This window comes from Eurypyga helias, unplaced genomic scaffold (assembly GCF_000690775.1).
Source record: "Eurypyga helias isolate BGI_N326 unplaced genomic scaffold, ASM69077v1 scaffold9092, whole genome shotgun sequence".
Taxonomy (NCBI): domain Eukaryota; kingdom Metazoa; phylum Chordata; class Aves; order Eurypygiformes; family Eurypygidae; genus Eurypyga; species Eurypyga helias.
Genome location: NW_010234031.1, coordinates 129,778 through 148,288, shown reverse-complemented (window position 1 = coordinate 148,288; position 18,511 = coordinate 129,778). Strand labels below are relative to the sequence as shown.

At 40.2% G+C, this 18,511-nt stretch overlaps 1 protein-coding gene across 1 annotated transcript in view; it reads right to left on the bottom strand.

Annotated features, from left to right (window-relative positions):
• The window catches only part of GRM7 (glutamate receptor, metabotropic 7), a gene marked incomplete at its 5' end in the record, with an annotated part of 133,395 nt that overhangs the window by 61,222 nt on the left and 53,662 nt on the right, over positions 1-18,511 (bottom strand). The window contains 2 exons of the mRNA XM_010161906.1: positions 13,965-14,119; positions 15,007-15,148. Coding sequence (XP_010160208.1) covers positions 13,965-14,119; positions 15,007-15,148 — 297 coding nt within the window. The remainder of the gene's footprint in view (positions 1-13,964; positions 14,120-15,006; positions 15,149-18,511) is intronic.

The following is an 18,511-nucleotide window of genomic DNA, read 5'->3' as shown; positions in this document are numbered from 1 at the left end:
CTCAGTCTTGGCGAGAGGTGGGTCTAACTTGGAGCCAGGGGAGCTTCTAGAAGCTTCTCAAAAGAGCTATCCTTCTGCTCCCTCCCCTGCTACCAAAACCCTGCCACACAAACACAGTACAAAAGATTAAAAGTAGTTCCTCATTAAATGGGCAATTAAGGGTTACTTTGAATAGCCCACCACTACAACTGCCCCAGGAAATAAGTTAGAGAGAGAAATTTAAATAATAGGTTGGTTTTAATTAAAAAATAAAAATAAAAAATTGTTCATCACCAACCAATGCCTAGCCTATCCCCAGGCAGCAGCCCCCCTAGCCAGCTTGTTTATATGCTGAACAGGATATCACATGGTCTAGAATATCCCTTTGGTCAGTTGGGGTCAACTGTCCTGGCTGCATCCCCTCTCAGCTTCTTGTGCCCCCTTCTAGCCTCCTCACTGGCAGGGCAGTAGGAGAAGCTGAGAAGTCCTTGATTTAGTGCAAGCACTGCTCAGCAACAATTAAAACATCAGTGTGTTAGCAACATTGTTCTCATCCTAAATCCAAACCACAGCACTATAACAGCTATGAGGAAGAAACCAAGACACTTACATACATGCCATACTAGAAGAGAGCCAAGAACCTCATCTACTCTAATGCAGAAAAGCAAAGATGCTGGTACCATACCTACTCAGGGAGACTATACTGAAGCTTAGGCACTACAGGTGGCTCTTATCAGTGTAATAGCAAAACTCTGACTCTAATTAAGCTTAATCACTATTCACAAGCAATTACACCATTCTCTTTTCAGTAGTAATAATCAATTTGACTCACTTTCTTCATACTTCATTTTTACTAATTCTAACACCGGTACTTTGTAAGGTGAGACACATCAGCACAACAATCTCTTTATTGCTGAACTAGTGGCAGAGCTGACAGAGCAGTATGAGGAGGGTGGAAGTGTGGATGGGTGTGTTGCTCTTTTCTCTTTTCCCACCCATCCCCCCTCCCCTGCATTTTTCTATATTGGTTTAATAACAAACTTTAGTTTCCTTGGCCCTTCCTTATTAAATAGCTGGCATGACTGATCACATTATTAATTGTGTCCTAGCTTAGTTAAGAGGTAGGAAAGATTACAGGTGTAAAGAGCTTTGGTTGACTGCAGCCTGACTCCAGGTGTAGATGAGAGCTCTTGGCCCACTTACCTGTGCATATGCATGAATTGTGAAGAGAGAATAATGGCTTTTGACTCTTCCAAAAGCAGTTGCTGCTGCAGGAGAACAACACAGGAATCACTCAGCCAGCAGAGGAGTGGACACACAGCACCTCGGCTTGGGCTGTGCCAGCAGCCCCTGCTTCCCCAAATCCTCGTCACCCAACAGGGCAGCAATGACCTGCCCTACCATACAGGACAAATGGAGGAGCAGAAGAGTAACCGTGAAAAACAGAGCTATTAATCAACATTATCAGGGTGAGATTAGCACAGAAAAACTGAAAACAGCATACTGAGGAGTTTTCTAGCAGAGAAAATGTCAATTAATTTGCCCTATCTCCCAGCATGTGCAGTGCTCAGCATCCCTCACTGAGGGCAGCAGTGCAAGCTGTGCTGCTGGGGAGAGATGCTCCAAAATGCATGGCACACCTTTCAGGAAAGCAGACAGTAATTCATCAGCACTACCAAAGGAGTTAATAGAGCTTCTCCTTTCTGGAGGCAGCATCAGGCAGGGCAGGAGCTGCAGAAACAGAAGGTGAATAGAAATCCACTGAAAGCTTCATGAAGGGAATTTGTGATCACTGAAATCTCAGGCACTGAGCTTGTGCTTCCTCTTTCTAGATCTTTTTCTTTCCAAATGGACTACATCATTTAATTGAAACAAAAACTGAAGTACACTTTCAAGACATTTTACCTTAAACTGCACAGAGGAATATCTTGACTTGCAAACACACAGCTCTTCATCATCTTACAACTGTATTTTAACTAGGAGAGAAAAGGTTTGTATTATCTATCCTGGCCAGGAGATCAAGATCATTGATCTACTGATTCCTGCTTCACTTTACTAAAGAGCTAGCATATCTGATTACACTGAGGATTTTTTTATTTCCTTTGGTCAGTCAACAGAATGACAACACATTCCCAAAGCAGATCTGCAAACCCAGCATGAGTAAAGTGGGCATTTTAGCATTCATTGTATCATCTTTAAGGAAATTATGTGTATTATTTCCTAAACTATTACCTTCAAAGCCTATATTAATTCACGCATTAACAACACAAACTAAAGGGGAAAAAAAATCCCACAATCAAACACGAAAATCCTTTCAAATCTCTGTCCACGTCTAAAATTAACACATTAATTTTTGTGTCTGAACCTGTCTTACCCAGTGGCTCTCCGTCTGTTTCAGAAACACACAATTCTCATGTGTTGGTGTGCATGGAGCCCCAGAAGTGGAGAAACTGGAGCCTGCAGAAATCTTGCCTGGGATGCTCCAGATCCCCGTGGTGAGAACTAGGATGGCAACCAATATCTACTCATGCAGGAAAACACAGACACTAATGAACACATAATACTTGCAGTGAATAATTTTTAAGGAATACTGTAAGCATATTAATTTGCTACTTGCAAACAGGGTTGCCTTACTTATATTTTAATAAAAGTCTCATACTTTTTGGTTTTGCTTTGTTTGAGAGATTGTGAAGTAGCATTTATTTTCTGGCTTACTAATAAAGAGAAAGAATAAGTAAGTCATTAGTTCACAGACTAATTTTAACTGGCTTATAGAAAGAATCTTGTTAGGCTGTAGTAACAGAGTCAGACATACCAAAAAGAAAAAAAATAATCTTGTGATAATTTAGGAAGTTTTGCTTTCAGTATCTTTCAAAGACAGATAAAAACTGCCCCCAAAGAGGAAGAGAAATATTAAACAAGTTAATATTTATTACCATTTGTAAGGAGTAATGGAAAAAGATACAGAAATGTTTGAATTTAAACAAAGCAGAGTGTAAATAATGTGTTACTGTAAATATATTAGACTCAATGTAATCTTAGTAGAGGATTTAATATACATGAAGAATTACACATGAGATTTAATAGATATTTCTGCTAAACACATGCAGTTTCTTAGCGAGGCAGAAGTGATGAGTGCTGAACACACAGACCTGCCCCCCCTCACCTGCCAGGCAGCTGTATAGGGAATATACTGGTTTAATGACATGAGACCCAGGAAACAGCAAAGCAAGCCTCCTGGATGCCATGAGGTTCAGCCGGCAGTGTGGGTTCAACACATCTCAGCTCCTCTTTGCTACCACACAGGCACCTGCCTGGCTCATGGCTGACATGAAGCCCATGCGAAGGTGCAGGCAGGGTGGCTGCTGACGGTGTGATGCTATGGGAGGTGTTCCGAGCTCTGGAGGAGCAAGAGGGGCTTTCCATTGTGGCTTCTGCCTCTTCCTGCACAGAAACTTCTCCAATAGGCTGCCCTAGTATTTACTTAGCAGATGGCAGAGGGATGTTGTTTCTTCGATTTCAGTATCTAATATATTAATGTTAATTTCTTGCAAAAAATAACTCTTGTAAAAAAGACTGATGACTGAACCTTTTATTTCTTCCATCACCTTATGGAGGAAACAGATTGTATTTGTATTCTGTGTTTCTCTGCCCCCAATTTCAGTGTCTGAAACTTCACAAATGAAATCACTGTAATAATTGTAAAGTAAAATAATCACCTATTACCCATGGACCTAATCCCAAAGGCCTTACTCAGGGCTCTTTCTTGAGCCCAAATTTGTCACAAATGTGAATAAACATTAAGAGAGACCATCACTCCTGCTGCTCGAAAAAGTGTCATTCTTCATTGCCTGTTTTGCAACTTCTATGGACAGTCCACCAGGCACTGGATTGGAAATGCTACATGCTATGTTAAATTCTTTCTGCTTTGCCAAAGTGGTATATAAGGGATGTAAAATTATCCATTCCATTAGGAAATGTAGTTCTCAGCCCTCCTGCAGAACAGCATTTCTATAACTAGATATTTAGGACAATTCATGGCTATTTTTACCTAAAACAGGAACAGTTTATTTCAAAAAGCTCTTGAATAATTTTTTTACATGAAAAATACATGAAAAATCCACAGCAAAACAAATACGCTGCCAATATACTTCCTGTGAATTAGAAAACCTCACCAACCACCCTCCCTAATTCCCTTCTCCTGCTCTGTTGTTGCAGCAATGAAATCACTCATCCTCTCAGCACCCTGCATCGGTTGGGTTGAGTTAAGGAGGCAAATACAATGCCAGTGCTGGGCTTGGCATGGTATCAGTGCCAGTACTGCTCTAAGGGAGTGGGAGAAGGTAGTAGATTTTTTTTTAATTGACTTCTGTTTCTATGCCTAAACAGAATTCCAAACAAAGACATTATTTTTCCATAATTCTCCATGAGCCAGTTCTGCTTCAGCAGCCCAGGAGAGGCTCACTCATGCAGGGTCCAGTGAGGTCCGCTGAGCTTCGTCACTCCCCAGACCCTGAAACTCCTGCCAATTTTACTAACAAACAGAAAATGGATTTTTATCAACAAATGAGGCTTGAAACTGCACAGAAGCAAAGACTAACAGCACTAGAACACGCTAGGATTTCCTAATCTGGGGGCTTGTATAGGAAACCATCATTTGCCGCCCTCATGTGCTTGCTGTGTGTTATCCACGTGTTGCTGAATAGTGCTTGCAAGGATGGAAAGTTTGCTTGCCAGCCCAAGCTGCCCTTGGCTCTGCTGCCTTGCAAAAATGCTGGAAAGCAGCATATGGCTGTGTGCTGTGTGGGGGAAGAAACACTCCCCCGTGCAGCCTCTCCAATCACGGATACCCATTAACGCCTTCTGTGCAGAGCAAACCTGCGAGGAAGGCTTGGAGGGTCCCTACCAGATCACATGCAGACCAGGAACTGGCACACAAAGATAGCAGGCTTTCTAAAAATAAAGTGCTTCTTTTCTGGATGGAAATTACCCAAATGTGTCTAACAGACAGTGCAGACAACTTCAGTGATAGATCATTGAGAGGAAAATTGCTCTTCAGAAGATGCAATTCAGGGTATTCCAAAACAAAGACCACCAGTGATATATCTGAAGAGTGATCAATAGCTAAATATTAGTCTGTGAATTATTTCTTCTTATAACATCAACCTTTCTAGTTCGTGTGTGTGTGTACACATCTCCCTCTCTCAAAACAACCACCCACACAATCTCCAGTGTCCTGAAATAACAGTTAAATATGAACATCAAAGAGAAAATGCCAAAATCAACCCTGGGAGCAGTACACAAAATACAGAAATAGAGACAGATACACATAGCCACAGATTTAATAACAGCTGGCTCCGATCAGCGGAGTACCTCAATTTTGAGCAAGCCACGTCTGTTGTACGTTGGGTGAGCAGTTTATTTCATTGCAAGGGGCCAAAGAGAAGCTCCCTAGATGTTAATTTTACAACGGCTCCTTATGATCCAGTTAGAGCTTTATGCCTAATTTCTTTGCTATGAAGCAGCAATGCCATTTGAAAAGGTACTGGTTCAAACCCCATTTGAGGTAAAATTTCTTCCTAATGCTGTTGTGGTTATGAGCTGTGTCTTGCACTGACCAGTGGCAGATAAGTCTCTTTAATACTCTAAAAAGATCACACCTTCAAGCTGCCCAAGAGACTCTAAAAGAACTCCAAAGACTGAATACTACAAACCAGCCAGATATGTAACTTTAGCAAAATACCACTCTGAAATGATGTAGTTTACATTTTGAGTTGCCAAATGATGGGGTATTTTTTTAACGTGTTCCCCTCATGGGAGCTCAGGTTTGGAGTGCTATGGGGTGTTTCCATTGTGTCTGCATCAGCAACAGATTACAGCTGGGGGGGGTTTCTCAGTGACTGACACTCAGAGGGAATCTTAAACACGGGGGGGGTAGAAATCAAAAAAGCTTCAATGCTTTCATTTAAAAGTACAAAAATAACATTAATTTGAAACTTTATAAAATTTGTGTTTCTTAACTTCTTTATCTCTGGATATTAAAAAGTAATGCTACCCTTAAGCTACTTTCTCTTTGAGCTTACTAAACCTCTCCCCAAAGCCTTTGCTTCAACCCTTTAAAGTCAAGCACTGCATTGCTACTGCCAGCACCAGGGTGAATGTACAATTCCTGACTACAGTCAGGTAACAGAGCCTGTCTGCCTGACTCTCCAGCATCACAATATCCATCGACCTCAGGTGACTGGGCATTACCACACAGCGGTATTTACCCCAACATTTAACTGCACCACGCTTTACACCATGAAACTTCACACTGCCAGCCCACGGAAGAGTGTGTAAGACCTGATGCCTGGCTCACTAGGTGTCCAAGCAAAGCGTGCTCACTTAGGAGCATTCCGCCCACCGCCTGGCCCGCTGCACACATCTGTCCGTCTGTCCTTGCACACTTCACTCCTGCAGCGTGAGTCTGTACATACACAGGCAAGAGGCAATGAGATTCCGCACTAAGCCAGGGGAAATCAAAAGCTGATCTTAACTCCCAGAGTGACTTTTCAACAGGCTGGAATCGATATGCAATAAACTTTTCACAACTGTGTGTCTTACGTTCACAGGTAACTGTGGTATTAATTTAAATTCAATTAATGGCTTCATCAGCATTGGGAAAGATTCATTCCCCACAAGTTTGTGGGAAGAATGACTTTAAACATTGTGTGATTGATACAGAAGAACAAAAGGTAAGTTCTTCCTGCACCTGTGCTTGGCCAGCTCCCAGGTTTTCTATGAGGAATACAAACTGCCATTTGAAAGCATCTTTTTGACAAAATGTACTAGATGAAATAACAAACCTATCTTAACAGATTATACATACTTAATAATATGAGTGCACAACACCCTTAGCATTTTAATTCCAAAGCTGGTAAAGACAATTTACTCATGGAGAAAAAAATTACAAATACACAGAAGTTTATATATACATATAGAGTCCTCCATGCAAACTTGGCTTGTAAAAGATAGTGTCCAAACCAGAGTCACTCAGTTAAACTACTGACCTGAAACGACCACAAAGTGTATCTTAATTGTTGTGGGTTGTAATTACCCTATTTAAAACCTCAGAAACTGGAGACAAACACGCTCACGTGCCCCCTTCCCATGCTCTGGAGCCCGCTGCTGGCGGTGCAGGGAAGGAAAGATTGCGGAGCTCGTCTCACTGCTCTCAAACAGCCAACTTGGAGGTGCCAAGGAAGAACAAATCCACTGACGCTGGAGCCTTTCCAGCAGTACAGAAAGTAAAACAGGTGAGACGGGCAAGAAGATGAGAGTAAAATTAAGGGGAGCAAATGGGAAGAATGAGTAAATTTGGGAGTGAGGGTCCATGCTACTTCTCTTGCATCTTTTCTCTTATGATTGGTTTCCCCTCTAGGTTTTGGTGTCCATGGGCTCTGTTATAGAGAAACTTCAGTGATTCCTTGGCCCCAGCAGCCCCACAGCCTGGGATGAACCAAACCCCCTGAGCCAGATCTTTCCATCTCACTTACTCTCTTAAAAGCACACTCTTGGCTCCAGGGACACAGAGAAAAAGCTTGAGAACAACAGAACACTGTAAAAGACTGAAGCAGGCTGTAAAAACCTGATTATTTTAGAAATATTATTATGAAATATAAGACAATCTTCTGTTCAGGGAGAAGGTGGTTAAGTACTGCACAAAGCACATCTCTCCCATGGAAATCCTGGGGTAAATGCAACCATAGCTAGACACAGAACAGAATGCCCATATTCATTAAGGTTGGATAAAATTCTGTACTGTCTCTAACACAGAAGAAAATAAACCCTGAGCTCCCTTGCTTTGATAGACTGAGGCTGTGAAAGTAAAATATTTGAGACACATTAATATTTGAGACACACTAAATTGTGAGATATAATTTAATTCTAATTTTTTCTTAAATCACTATTCTTTCATTGTTTTTTTCCTGGGTATAATATTGCCCAAAACAAAAAAGAAGAAAATCAGCTGTTGTTGGAAATAAAACCAAAACATTAAAAACATGGTTCACCATTTATTTGGAAGACAAACAACTGAAAACCAGTTGTGTTGGTTTACAGCACCTGCAATGTTTCTGGGTTTTTTTTAATAGCTATATACTTCCTTGTGCTGAATTGGAGCCATCCTTTAACCTCATAGTGGAGAGCTTCACAAGATTGCAAAACTTGGCCACATCCATAGTTTGTTGGAATTGCTCATTAATCCTGAAGGTAGCTGAATCACATTGTTTAGTTGCATCAAATTCTGATCTCAGATCATTAAGGATATTTTTTTCATCATTAGCAATGCATTTTGCCAGGCTTCCAAAATAATTAGTAATATATATGTATATCTGAACCTCAGTGTTTGTCAGAGTGGGTAGATTTAAAAAGATAATCCAAAATTACTACTGACTCTTGAGAACATTATTTTTTCACTACTTCATATGTGGATCTTAACAAGGTGCTAACAGGTAATAACAAGGGTTGAACAAGCATTAGTTCTTCTTGTGCTGAGCCTCGAGGAAGAGGTTTGAGCTTGGAAAGGTTGTCCAGGGATGCCACCTCGACTGTGCCTCCTGAGCAAGTTCTGAGCACCTCATGCGGTTCTGTACAGCATAAATCTTGGAGTCGCACAATAGGAATGTTTGTGCAGGAATAAAGCTGCTTATTTCCTCATTTCAGCTGTGACCTTGCATTTGGTAAAAATATATTGCTGGGCTGCCATGTAGAGAGCTGCAGCCACCTTTGGAAGGTCCAGCAAACATCCTGAATGCTATTGTTCTACCTACCATGCATGTTCTCCTTCAACACTCCCGAAGGAGCTTAATGAGCCATTTTTAACCTCAGTAGATACTACAGACTGAGACATAGATCTGGAGTGTAGCTATTTGCTTAGACTAGAAGAAAAAAATGGGGAAAATACCCCAACAAGCAAACCGAAAAAGGGAAAAGAAACTTATTCTGAAACCCAAGACCATCTGCCTGACTCCCTTCCTTGGACTTGAGTTCTTCTGGACATGCATTATCTAACAGCAAGTACCGCACAAACCTGTTCCAAAAGCCTTTTCTATCCCTCATGCCACAGATATCTTCTTATCACTGGCAGAAAGAACTGCTCTGCTTTTCCTCCAGGGAAAGAATTTAGAAACTCCTGACTTTGAATCTGCCTGCTAGGGAGAACTTTAATTGAGGTTTGGAGCAGTAGTATTATCATCTTTAATCAGAGGGTCATCCAGGTAACTCTTATATACATCTCTATGGTGTAATAAAGAGAGCTACCCCAGGCAGTTAAAATGTATAATTAGATTTGCGTACAGTAGTGGTAACAAGAGGAGGAAATGCTCTGAAGTTTATTAAATCTACTGAAACATGAAGAGGTAAAGTGGCAGTGGAATACTTAAAGGTCAGTTTGTGATTAAAAAGATTAGTGTGGAAGAAGTTCATTTCCACCTACAAAGAGAAAGGGCTGCAGCTCATCCCAGCTGTCATTTGGGAAGTCAGCAGCTGGAATGAAGATGGTCCCACTCCTGAGAATCCAGGCAGTGTTTCTATACTTTGTTTCCTACTGGTTTGGATGGCCTACAAAGCTTCTGAGACTTCAAATTAAAAATCTGACAAATGAAATCTTTGACTATCACTCTATCACTGCCTAAGGAAAAGACAGCCGTGTACAGTAATTTGCTAGTCTGAAGGCAAGTAGCTCAGCTGAACTGCAAGAGCAGAACACTGGGTTTCGAATTCTTTCCACTTTTTGAATTCTTCCACCTTTCCACTCTGCTTCCATTTTACCTCTGCACTTGAAATTTTTGGTAGTTGTTTCACTTGCCTCAACATCTCCCATTTTTACCATGATCCTGATCGTATCATTACTCCACAATAGCCTGCTTTTGCTTGGCCAAAATCCTTCTTTAGCTCACACTTCCTCCTCTTTGCAGCATGCCACCCTTCCTGTGATTAGCAGGACACTCTTTCTTCTCTTCAACTCCAAACTGACACATGAATCTCCCCCATGTGCAAAGTTTAACTTTCTCCTCAGATGCATGAAGAAGAATAAGGATTCCTGGGGAACAAAGTGGCAGAAGGTAAAATCCCACCAAACGTATTTTGGAGAAGAAAGACTTTTTGTGGATTTTTCCTGTTGTGTTGTTGTTTTAATGAATATCAGATGTATACAGAGCCACAGATGTTAATAATTTCTATATTATTGTAATATTAATAGTAATAATAATTTAAAAATCCCACTTAAACTGCCATTTGAAAATACATCTTTCACCTGTTGCTTAAATTTGTTTAATTTTTCTCATCTTCCAGAACTGACACTCACTCTGTGGTTACATCACACCTTTTCACCAAAATGTTACAAAGAGTAAAAGATTATTTATGGAGTAAAAGACTATTCGAAAGAGGGCCTACGACTGCAAACTCTTACATACGTAATAAGCACAGGTACTTGGCAGTACTGCGGTGCAACACTGTGTGCTTGTTCCTCTGAGCACACGCTAAGTTTCAGGACTGGGCTGAAGTTTTAGTAAACTTCTGTGAGCGTGAGGACTCACTATCACAACCTGATTTTGGAAGAGTTCAAAATAACAATAACCAGAATACAATATTCTGCTGCTGCCATAGCTGCTCTGAAAATAAATACATTATGCTCTTTTTCCCTGAAAACCTCACAAAGCCTTTCAACTTCATTGATACTTGGTTAAGTTGGCTACAGAACTTGTTTCAAACACGAGTTTTCATGAAGTGATTACTATTTAAGTGTGTACTTCCTTTGGCTCCCTGTCTACTGCAATTATGCAAATAAGATGCAACTTTATCCTTTCAGCATAATTACATCAAACACAATTGTGCTATATTAAGACTGACTTAAGATGAATGAATTCTGTTCATGTAATGATTTCCTAAATCACCCATGGGACTATGGCAAAGAAAATTTTGTCCCAAGAGTGACATCAAGTATCAAGACAAATAATTGCCTATCTGGGGCCTGATTCTACAAGAAACCGAGTGCTTTAGACTCTCTGTGGAGTTGGAGGCTGCTGGGGTATACTCACTGTTACCAAAAATAGAAACTTCACATGTCATATATGTAGGTAGGTTCACATACACCAGCACACCCACATTTCACTTTAGCATTTTGAATTGAAGAGTCATGACTGGGGGAGAAGTGTTATTTGAAAAATGTCTTTCGTATAATGACTGTTTCAGTTTATGACTTATGTGACCAGTAGCTTTACAGATGTCAAAACTCGGATAATCCAAAGTACACCATATACACTCGAACATGCAGGCACATTATTTTTCAATGCTATTTAACATCTCCTGGCCTATTAGACTAGCATTTTTCCCTGAAGTATGAGAAGAGGCTAGCAGTATCACATATTACACATTAAGGTATGGGAAATGCAGTGCTATCGGTTTCCAGTGAAGTTTGTTCAGAATTTTTCCCTAATGTACGACAAACACTATTTAACACAGTGATAAAAGGACAGAAAAAAATAAGATAATCCTGAGGAGTAAAATAATTATTCTTCTCTACTAAAGAAGGTCTCAGCAAATCCAGTGGGAATTAAGTTGTGGTGTTTAACTGTTGCCTTGACCTGGAGCCCTAAGGGGCAGGCACTAACACTGCTGCAGGCCACCGCAGAAAAAGGAGACTCCTAGACTGGGATACTGCTCAAGACACAGTCCTTCAGGGCAAATTGAGTTCCATTTGCTAATTCAGTTTGTTTCCACCAATTTATAGGGAAAAATCAAGGTTTCTTATTTCATTTATTTTATGTATTCATCAAAAGAAACGCATTACTAAATTTTAGGAAGCAGATGTTCATTGCTGGATGATAAAAGAATAACATTAAAATGTCTCTTTCCAGTTCTCTTGAATTCATAGCCAAATGAAATTACTACAACAACAGGGAGAACAAACAAAACAACATACAGCAGTCTAAATGCAAGAAAGGCAGACAATCCATACAGATAACAGCCTCACTAAGCAAAGAAATGCTAATACCTAAGGATTACTTATTTCTGTGAGTTACAGATTTCACTGGATGTTTTTCTTAGTGGATGAAACAAACAGAATCAGTCTGAAAACAGAAATGTTGAGTTCTGGAAACATGCTTCAGGAGAACGAGAATTTGCTCTGCGCTCTTAACCATCCCTTTACTCTTCCTCCTAACAGGACAGAGCAGATGGCAGATACAGATGGCAATTAGGGATGGATGAACGGGATTGAAGAAGGCAAGAACCAGCCTGAACCTTTCTGAGCGGTCACAGAGCAGCCAGGAAACATTTGCCATTGACAGTGCAACTGCTATTCTGGGATATTCTGCTCTGCCTCTCCCTTCATACCAAATACAGTACCCATTTTTGGCTGAGTGTTCTTCCCTTTCTGGAAAGTAACATGCAAAGGTCCCAGAACACTTATGGGTTGTATGGCACCCACACCCAAAGAATGAACACAACTATATGTATGTGTAAAACATAATTTAAGCATCACAAACAAATAACAATGCAAATTAAGTGAGTACAAGTGGAAACCGCAACTAGCCATCTTTTAGGCAATAGTCTAATATATTCAGTGAATAAGAAAATATCTGTGGGCTCACTGGACATGTGTTTTTGAAGATACACCAAATACGCTGGTATTTTTAACAGTTGTTTAACCGACTTTCTATACCTGAACCTTTCCGCTCTGTTATTGCCGCTTATTGTGTCCAAAAGCAAACCTCACGTTTCCCATTATGTCCAATGTGTTTAATGTGTAATATAGAAGGGAAGAAAAAAAAAAAACCCACCACACAAACTTGGAAAGTTTTCAACTCTGTGTACTGTTGGCAGACTTTCTGTTTCTGTGTCAGAAACCCTCAGGGATGAATATAGAGAGTATGAAGAGATTATTAAAATATCCTGCTTTTCAGAAACAAACACTTCATTGTCTATCAACTTTACTTATTTATGGAGAAGTAACAAGCAAAAATGCCTCCAGGGTTTGAAAATGTAAAAGGATGAAGCACATTATATACCTGAGAAGAATAACTAATGAGGTGTAGACACAGTAAAAATGAATGCAAATATTTGGTTTTCCTGAGAGTGAAGACACCAGAGCCTGTTTTAATGTGGGCAAAACGTTCAAGGACCCTTTGGAGACCCTGCCTGACACAAAGCCATGCGCCAGCTGAGGAGGTTGTTTTCTTTATTCAGTGTCGTCCTTATAAAGGGCTTTTCTTTTCATAATATAGAGAACACGGACCCAAATTGGTGAGTTTGGTCTGCCCAGAGGAAGCCATGTGGATAGTTAAGCATCTATGCAGACAAAAGGCATAACAAATTGAGGAAAGATCAGACAAACACTGTAGGGGAAAAAAAAAAAAAAAAGAAACATTGAGAAATGCATGGATTATGTAAAAATGTGGGCCCTCACTTTTATATGCACATGCATAAGTACCATTACATGTGTTTGAGAAGCACACAAGCAATCAGTATAAATAAATATAGTGCTTGATCTGAACAAAATAAAAGTTAAGCTAAGTTTAAATGGAAAATGCTGATATAAAAATGAATTTTTACTTCTTCAGCAGAAAACTTACCCAGTGCTTCAGAGATGTTATATAAATTACAAAAGATTTTCTCCTCCTACATTTGTACATGATATGTTAAGATGGTTTTGGTTTAATTTCTTTTAAGTGATCAGAGCCCTGTCATATTGCCACGGCTTAATACAAGCTCTGAAATTGTGACTTTAATAAGTAACTGCTGTGGGCTTCTCAGATGCGGAACACAGACATATAGGAAAATTTCAGGAGATGAAAAATTCCTCAATTTACTTCATACTCTTTGTATGTTACCATATCTGTACACATTTATTCATGAAACACGTATGAGAAAAAACTGTGGGCGATCCCTTTTGTACCACCAGTGTTGCAGGAAGCAGGAGAGAGTCAAGCAGAGAGACCTCTTACCCTCTATGGTTGCTCGCTTGGGCAGGATGGTGATGGCTCCCTCGGCAATATCCTCCTGCTGCAGTAAGGGGCTCACCTTGGAGCCCCATGTGTCCGAGCCCACCCATAGGAAATGACCAACTTGATCTGCCCTCTTAGCAGCTGCAAGGATTTGCCTGCAGAAAAGAACATTTTGTTCACAAATTAATTTCATTTAAACATACCGTTTCTTGGGAAAAAATGATGTTTTGCAGCTGCAGAATGAACAGTAATAGCATAGTCCTGTAATCAACACAGCTCAGGAATTTCACAACACACAATATCCTGATCCATGCAGCACAAATTGAACCTTTCTAATTCACCCTGTATCCTAAGACTGAAATCCTGATTGCACTAAAACGTAAAGTTTTGCCATTGACTTTACTGACACTTTATCTTAAGTTCTTTGTCTCATTTTATAGAACTGAGCCTCTCGGGTATTAACAATGTCATCAAAATTTTAAGCTAATTTAAAATTCTTCATAGAAAAGATGTAACATGTGCAAGTGAGAAATGAGAGTCACACTTCTAAAATATAGTCTAAAGAGTCTAAAGAGTCTAAAATATACCTTACAGCATTTTATTAGCAAGCGGTCAGTGGTCAAACCTTGAGCACCTAATGTAGTTCAACCTTGAGCATCCAAGCCATTCTATCACTACTAACCATCACTTGCCATAAAACAGATTTTGAATTAATGAACAACACATAGTAGTATGAGCTTGGAGAGAGGGGCATCTTCTTAACACCTCTTTGAGAGGTAAGGGCAGTACTGCCTTCCAATGCACAAGTAATCCTATGACAGGAAAAGCTTCTTCCAGACCTTGATCATCATTCCCATCCCCCCACTACCGTGAGGCTCTGGGGCACCATGTGAGCCAGGGCAGCAACCGCAGCATGAGCACTCCATGTCCCCACACTGCTCTTAGCAACAGACATTCCCACTTTGTTATTCCTTCTTACTTGCTTTTTCTTTCCTGCATAGCTATCAAGCACACACAAATTAATTCCCTCAGTCATCCTTACTTTATGTCCTCATCATTGGCAAAAATAACGATGGCCCTGGCATTGGGAGTTTCTAGGAGCTGCTTGATAATTTTATCAAAGTCGATGGTCTTGTCCTTGCGATCCTGGGGGATTTTCAGGGACTGAGCAATGCAGAGCCCACCTGTTTAAGAAAGAAGAAAAGGACTCTGTCACTGGAGAGCATGGGAAAGGCAGTGGGAAATACACATGGCTGGAAGGAGCGCCTGGGAGGAAGAGAAACTCTCCGATCGGATCGCTGCCCTTATGGAGCACTTAATTTCAGGTCAAGCTTCCTGAGGGATTCGTACATTATTATTTTGCACAGAGCACTCACTGGAATATACAGTCCGGATGTCTGGGTAGGGTCACGGATTAAACAGATGGGCAAAAACAATATCATAGAAAAGTAAAACAAACCAGTCAGAAGAGGGATTAAAAACCAACAACAAACAAACAGCCACCTGAACAAGCTTAAACTGATTTTAAAAAAACAACAGGCTGAAAGGCAAGGAAAGTTGACAGTGTATTAGACAAACTTTGTATCAGTGAAGGGCTGAGATTCTTTTTCATTTTGCAGGTTGAAGGATATTGAGGGAAAATGCTTCCACTGAAACAATGTATCTGGAACAGAAGAGCAAAGGAGTTGAGATATTGGCAAAGGAAAGATTGTCCAAAAAGCTCCTTATCCAAATGTCCATCACCAAATGGGTGGAGCTGCCTGAGCATTGAGGCCTCAAAACAAAGTATATGTCTGTGAACTGCACTTCTCATAAATACACAGGTAACATTGAAAAAAATAGTGTCAACACAGTAATAGTGATAAATACATCCATACCAAAAAAATACGCAGTTTTACACAGTTCATATATTACGATTATTTAGCTTGTTTTAGGGGGGAAAAAAAAAGAAAATAAACAAAAAAAATCACATCTCCAGTGACATTCTGCTTGTCATTGTTGGCAGATAAAAACACATTTTTGCCTTCATTATTTTGTTTCTTGGTGATAAATCCTTTCAACTTTTATGGCATCTTAGATACCAACTTCCTCAGTATACTGCACAGTGTGTTAATTAATAAAGTATCAGAGATGCATAATAAGGAATAACTGTGGGGATGAGGTAATTAAAAGACAGCAAGACAAAGGAGATATTCACAAATATGCTTTGAAATACGTATTTAAAAGTGGTGTTAAATGAAGTAATCGAGGTGGTGTTCTCAGGGAAAGAACACAGAGGAGGAGGCTTATCTGCCATCAGCACACACTGTCTGCCTGCAGTCTGCCAAAAGACAACCTAATCCTCCCAAACCATGGCAAAGCTGACATGCAAACACCTGGAGGGAAACCACTGAACATTCGTAAAGACCAAAGGCATGGTTTTAAAATTGCAAAATATGGCTCTTCTGCAGATCTCTGAGCACTTTACAAAGTAGGTCAGGATCATTTTTCCTTGCTTTAGATGTAGAAGAGCTGAGGTTGCCTGAAGTCAAGCCAGGTCTGTTGGTACTAGCTGATCCAAAAACTCCAGGGAAAAAGAGATTGGGTGTGAGGGGAAGAAATAACATGTTGAAAAGGAAAGGCTGAGAAAGAATAAAACACAATAACAACCCCCAAGTTTTTCTCTGACTCACACAGAACATTTTGGGGTTTTTTACAATTATGACAACCTGAAATTATTTCAATCTGAATTTTTTCTTTAGAAGAAAACAATACTCATTTTTAAAAATAAACTTCATTTTTGTATGAAGAAAGAAAGCCTCATTGCTAGTAAGTTCAAAAAGTTTAATTATTTTTACATATTGTTTTTATTATCCCCAGTCAAAATTAGACAGAATTGACCCAAAACAATGAACAGCATTATCCAGCTGTTCTGACATATCCCCCCTTGGTACAGATTATGGGCTGGCTAATAGCACCCCCCAGCCAGCTCTGGTTTTGAGCCCAAGACTTCTGCTCCACAAGCAGGGCCAATGCATCTCCCAAGCACAGGGTGCCCATCAGACAGCTGGAAACCGAGGGGCAGCCATCAGTGTGTCTCTGCTGATGAAAAATGTCTTCACCCTGGCATCACGCCTAAGGAGAATTTGAAGTTATTAGCTATTCCTGGAAAGTACCCATGCCCTCCCTGGCACTCCATCATGCCAAGCCAAGCTACTTGGAATCCCCTACGAGAGATTTCTCTTGTTAAATAAGGATGTGGCAAATTTGCAGAATTCATTGAAAGAAGAAGAAGAAAAAGAAATGCCAAACCAACCCACAAACTGTTATAAAGCTCCAAGATTTGTTACTAGAAAATTTATGCATTCCTTCCACAGTGCCCTTTCAAGAGGCTCCCACTTTGACACAGCAGAACAGGAGAGGATATATTTTAAAGTGTCAAGACCAAAAGGCTTTTTGCATGCTGGATGGAGCCATTATTTAGACACATCTGAAGCTGCTGCAGAGTTCCTTTGCAATCCCTCACAGCTCTCCATTGCTTTCATTCAGAAAAAGCTGACGCTCTCATGAGAGGGTTGGAAATACAGTCCCAAACAACAGACACCAACAGACAGGCACTCAGAGCAATATTCCTCAACACCTTCTGATTTCTAATTACTCTACCAGTAAGTAATTTTAAATTCTTTTAAATCAGGACAGAAGAATGCTTACAGGTGCTGCTCCCAGACACAACCACAGAGAAACGACCCCCCTGCCAGGCATGCAGACAAACAGAAGCAAAAGAGTTTCAGAATGGGCACCCACAACAGTCATATTTCAATAGTGAAGAGTCTATCAACATTAAAGAATCCCTGTATCCAAGGGAACAGAGACAAAAAAACCCTCCTACATCAGGTGATAAATTGTTGTTGTGAAACTATTATTAAAAAAAAAAAAAGCAGTATTTAATATTAAGTTATTGTGACCTACATGATTTAAGTGCTTGAAAAAAAGGCTAAAATCTTTGGGAAGGCTTCTAGCTCAGCAACCCACCCTGACAATAATTACACCTATTGTGTGGGTCATGCAATCTCTATTGCCTGAATGGAAAAGCCAAAAATCTCATTATAGTCGATAATGATTACAGCTGAACTGAGCATCTTTGGACAGAGAGACAGCTGTGGCCAGACTCTCAATAGTGAGGAAAAAAAGCCTCTAATGCAATGTACAGCTTCAAAGTATGTAATTTGTCCCTTTTTTTTTTAAAGAAAAGAGGTCCCTGGGTGGAGAAAGAAAACTGTGTGGAATTTGGGAGGGCATATTTCAGGTCCTTTTGGTTAAAGAGTGTTTTTTTATTACCTTTGGGAAGTCAGCTCTTAGCTTCTGTGCTGTCCACTGGTGAAGGGAAGTAATAGAGCTGCTTTTTTAACATGCCCCATAGGGTAGGGGTGCAGTGGTCAAGCACTATGCATTTAACCTTAGCTAGATGGAAGGCTGCTCTAACAGCTGGGACAGTGGAAGAGCTTTCCCAAATCAAGTGGCTAATGTGATACCCTGTTAACCATTGTGCCATCTCTGGCACAAAGGAA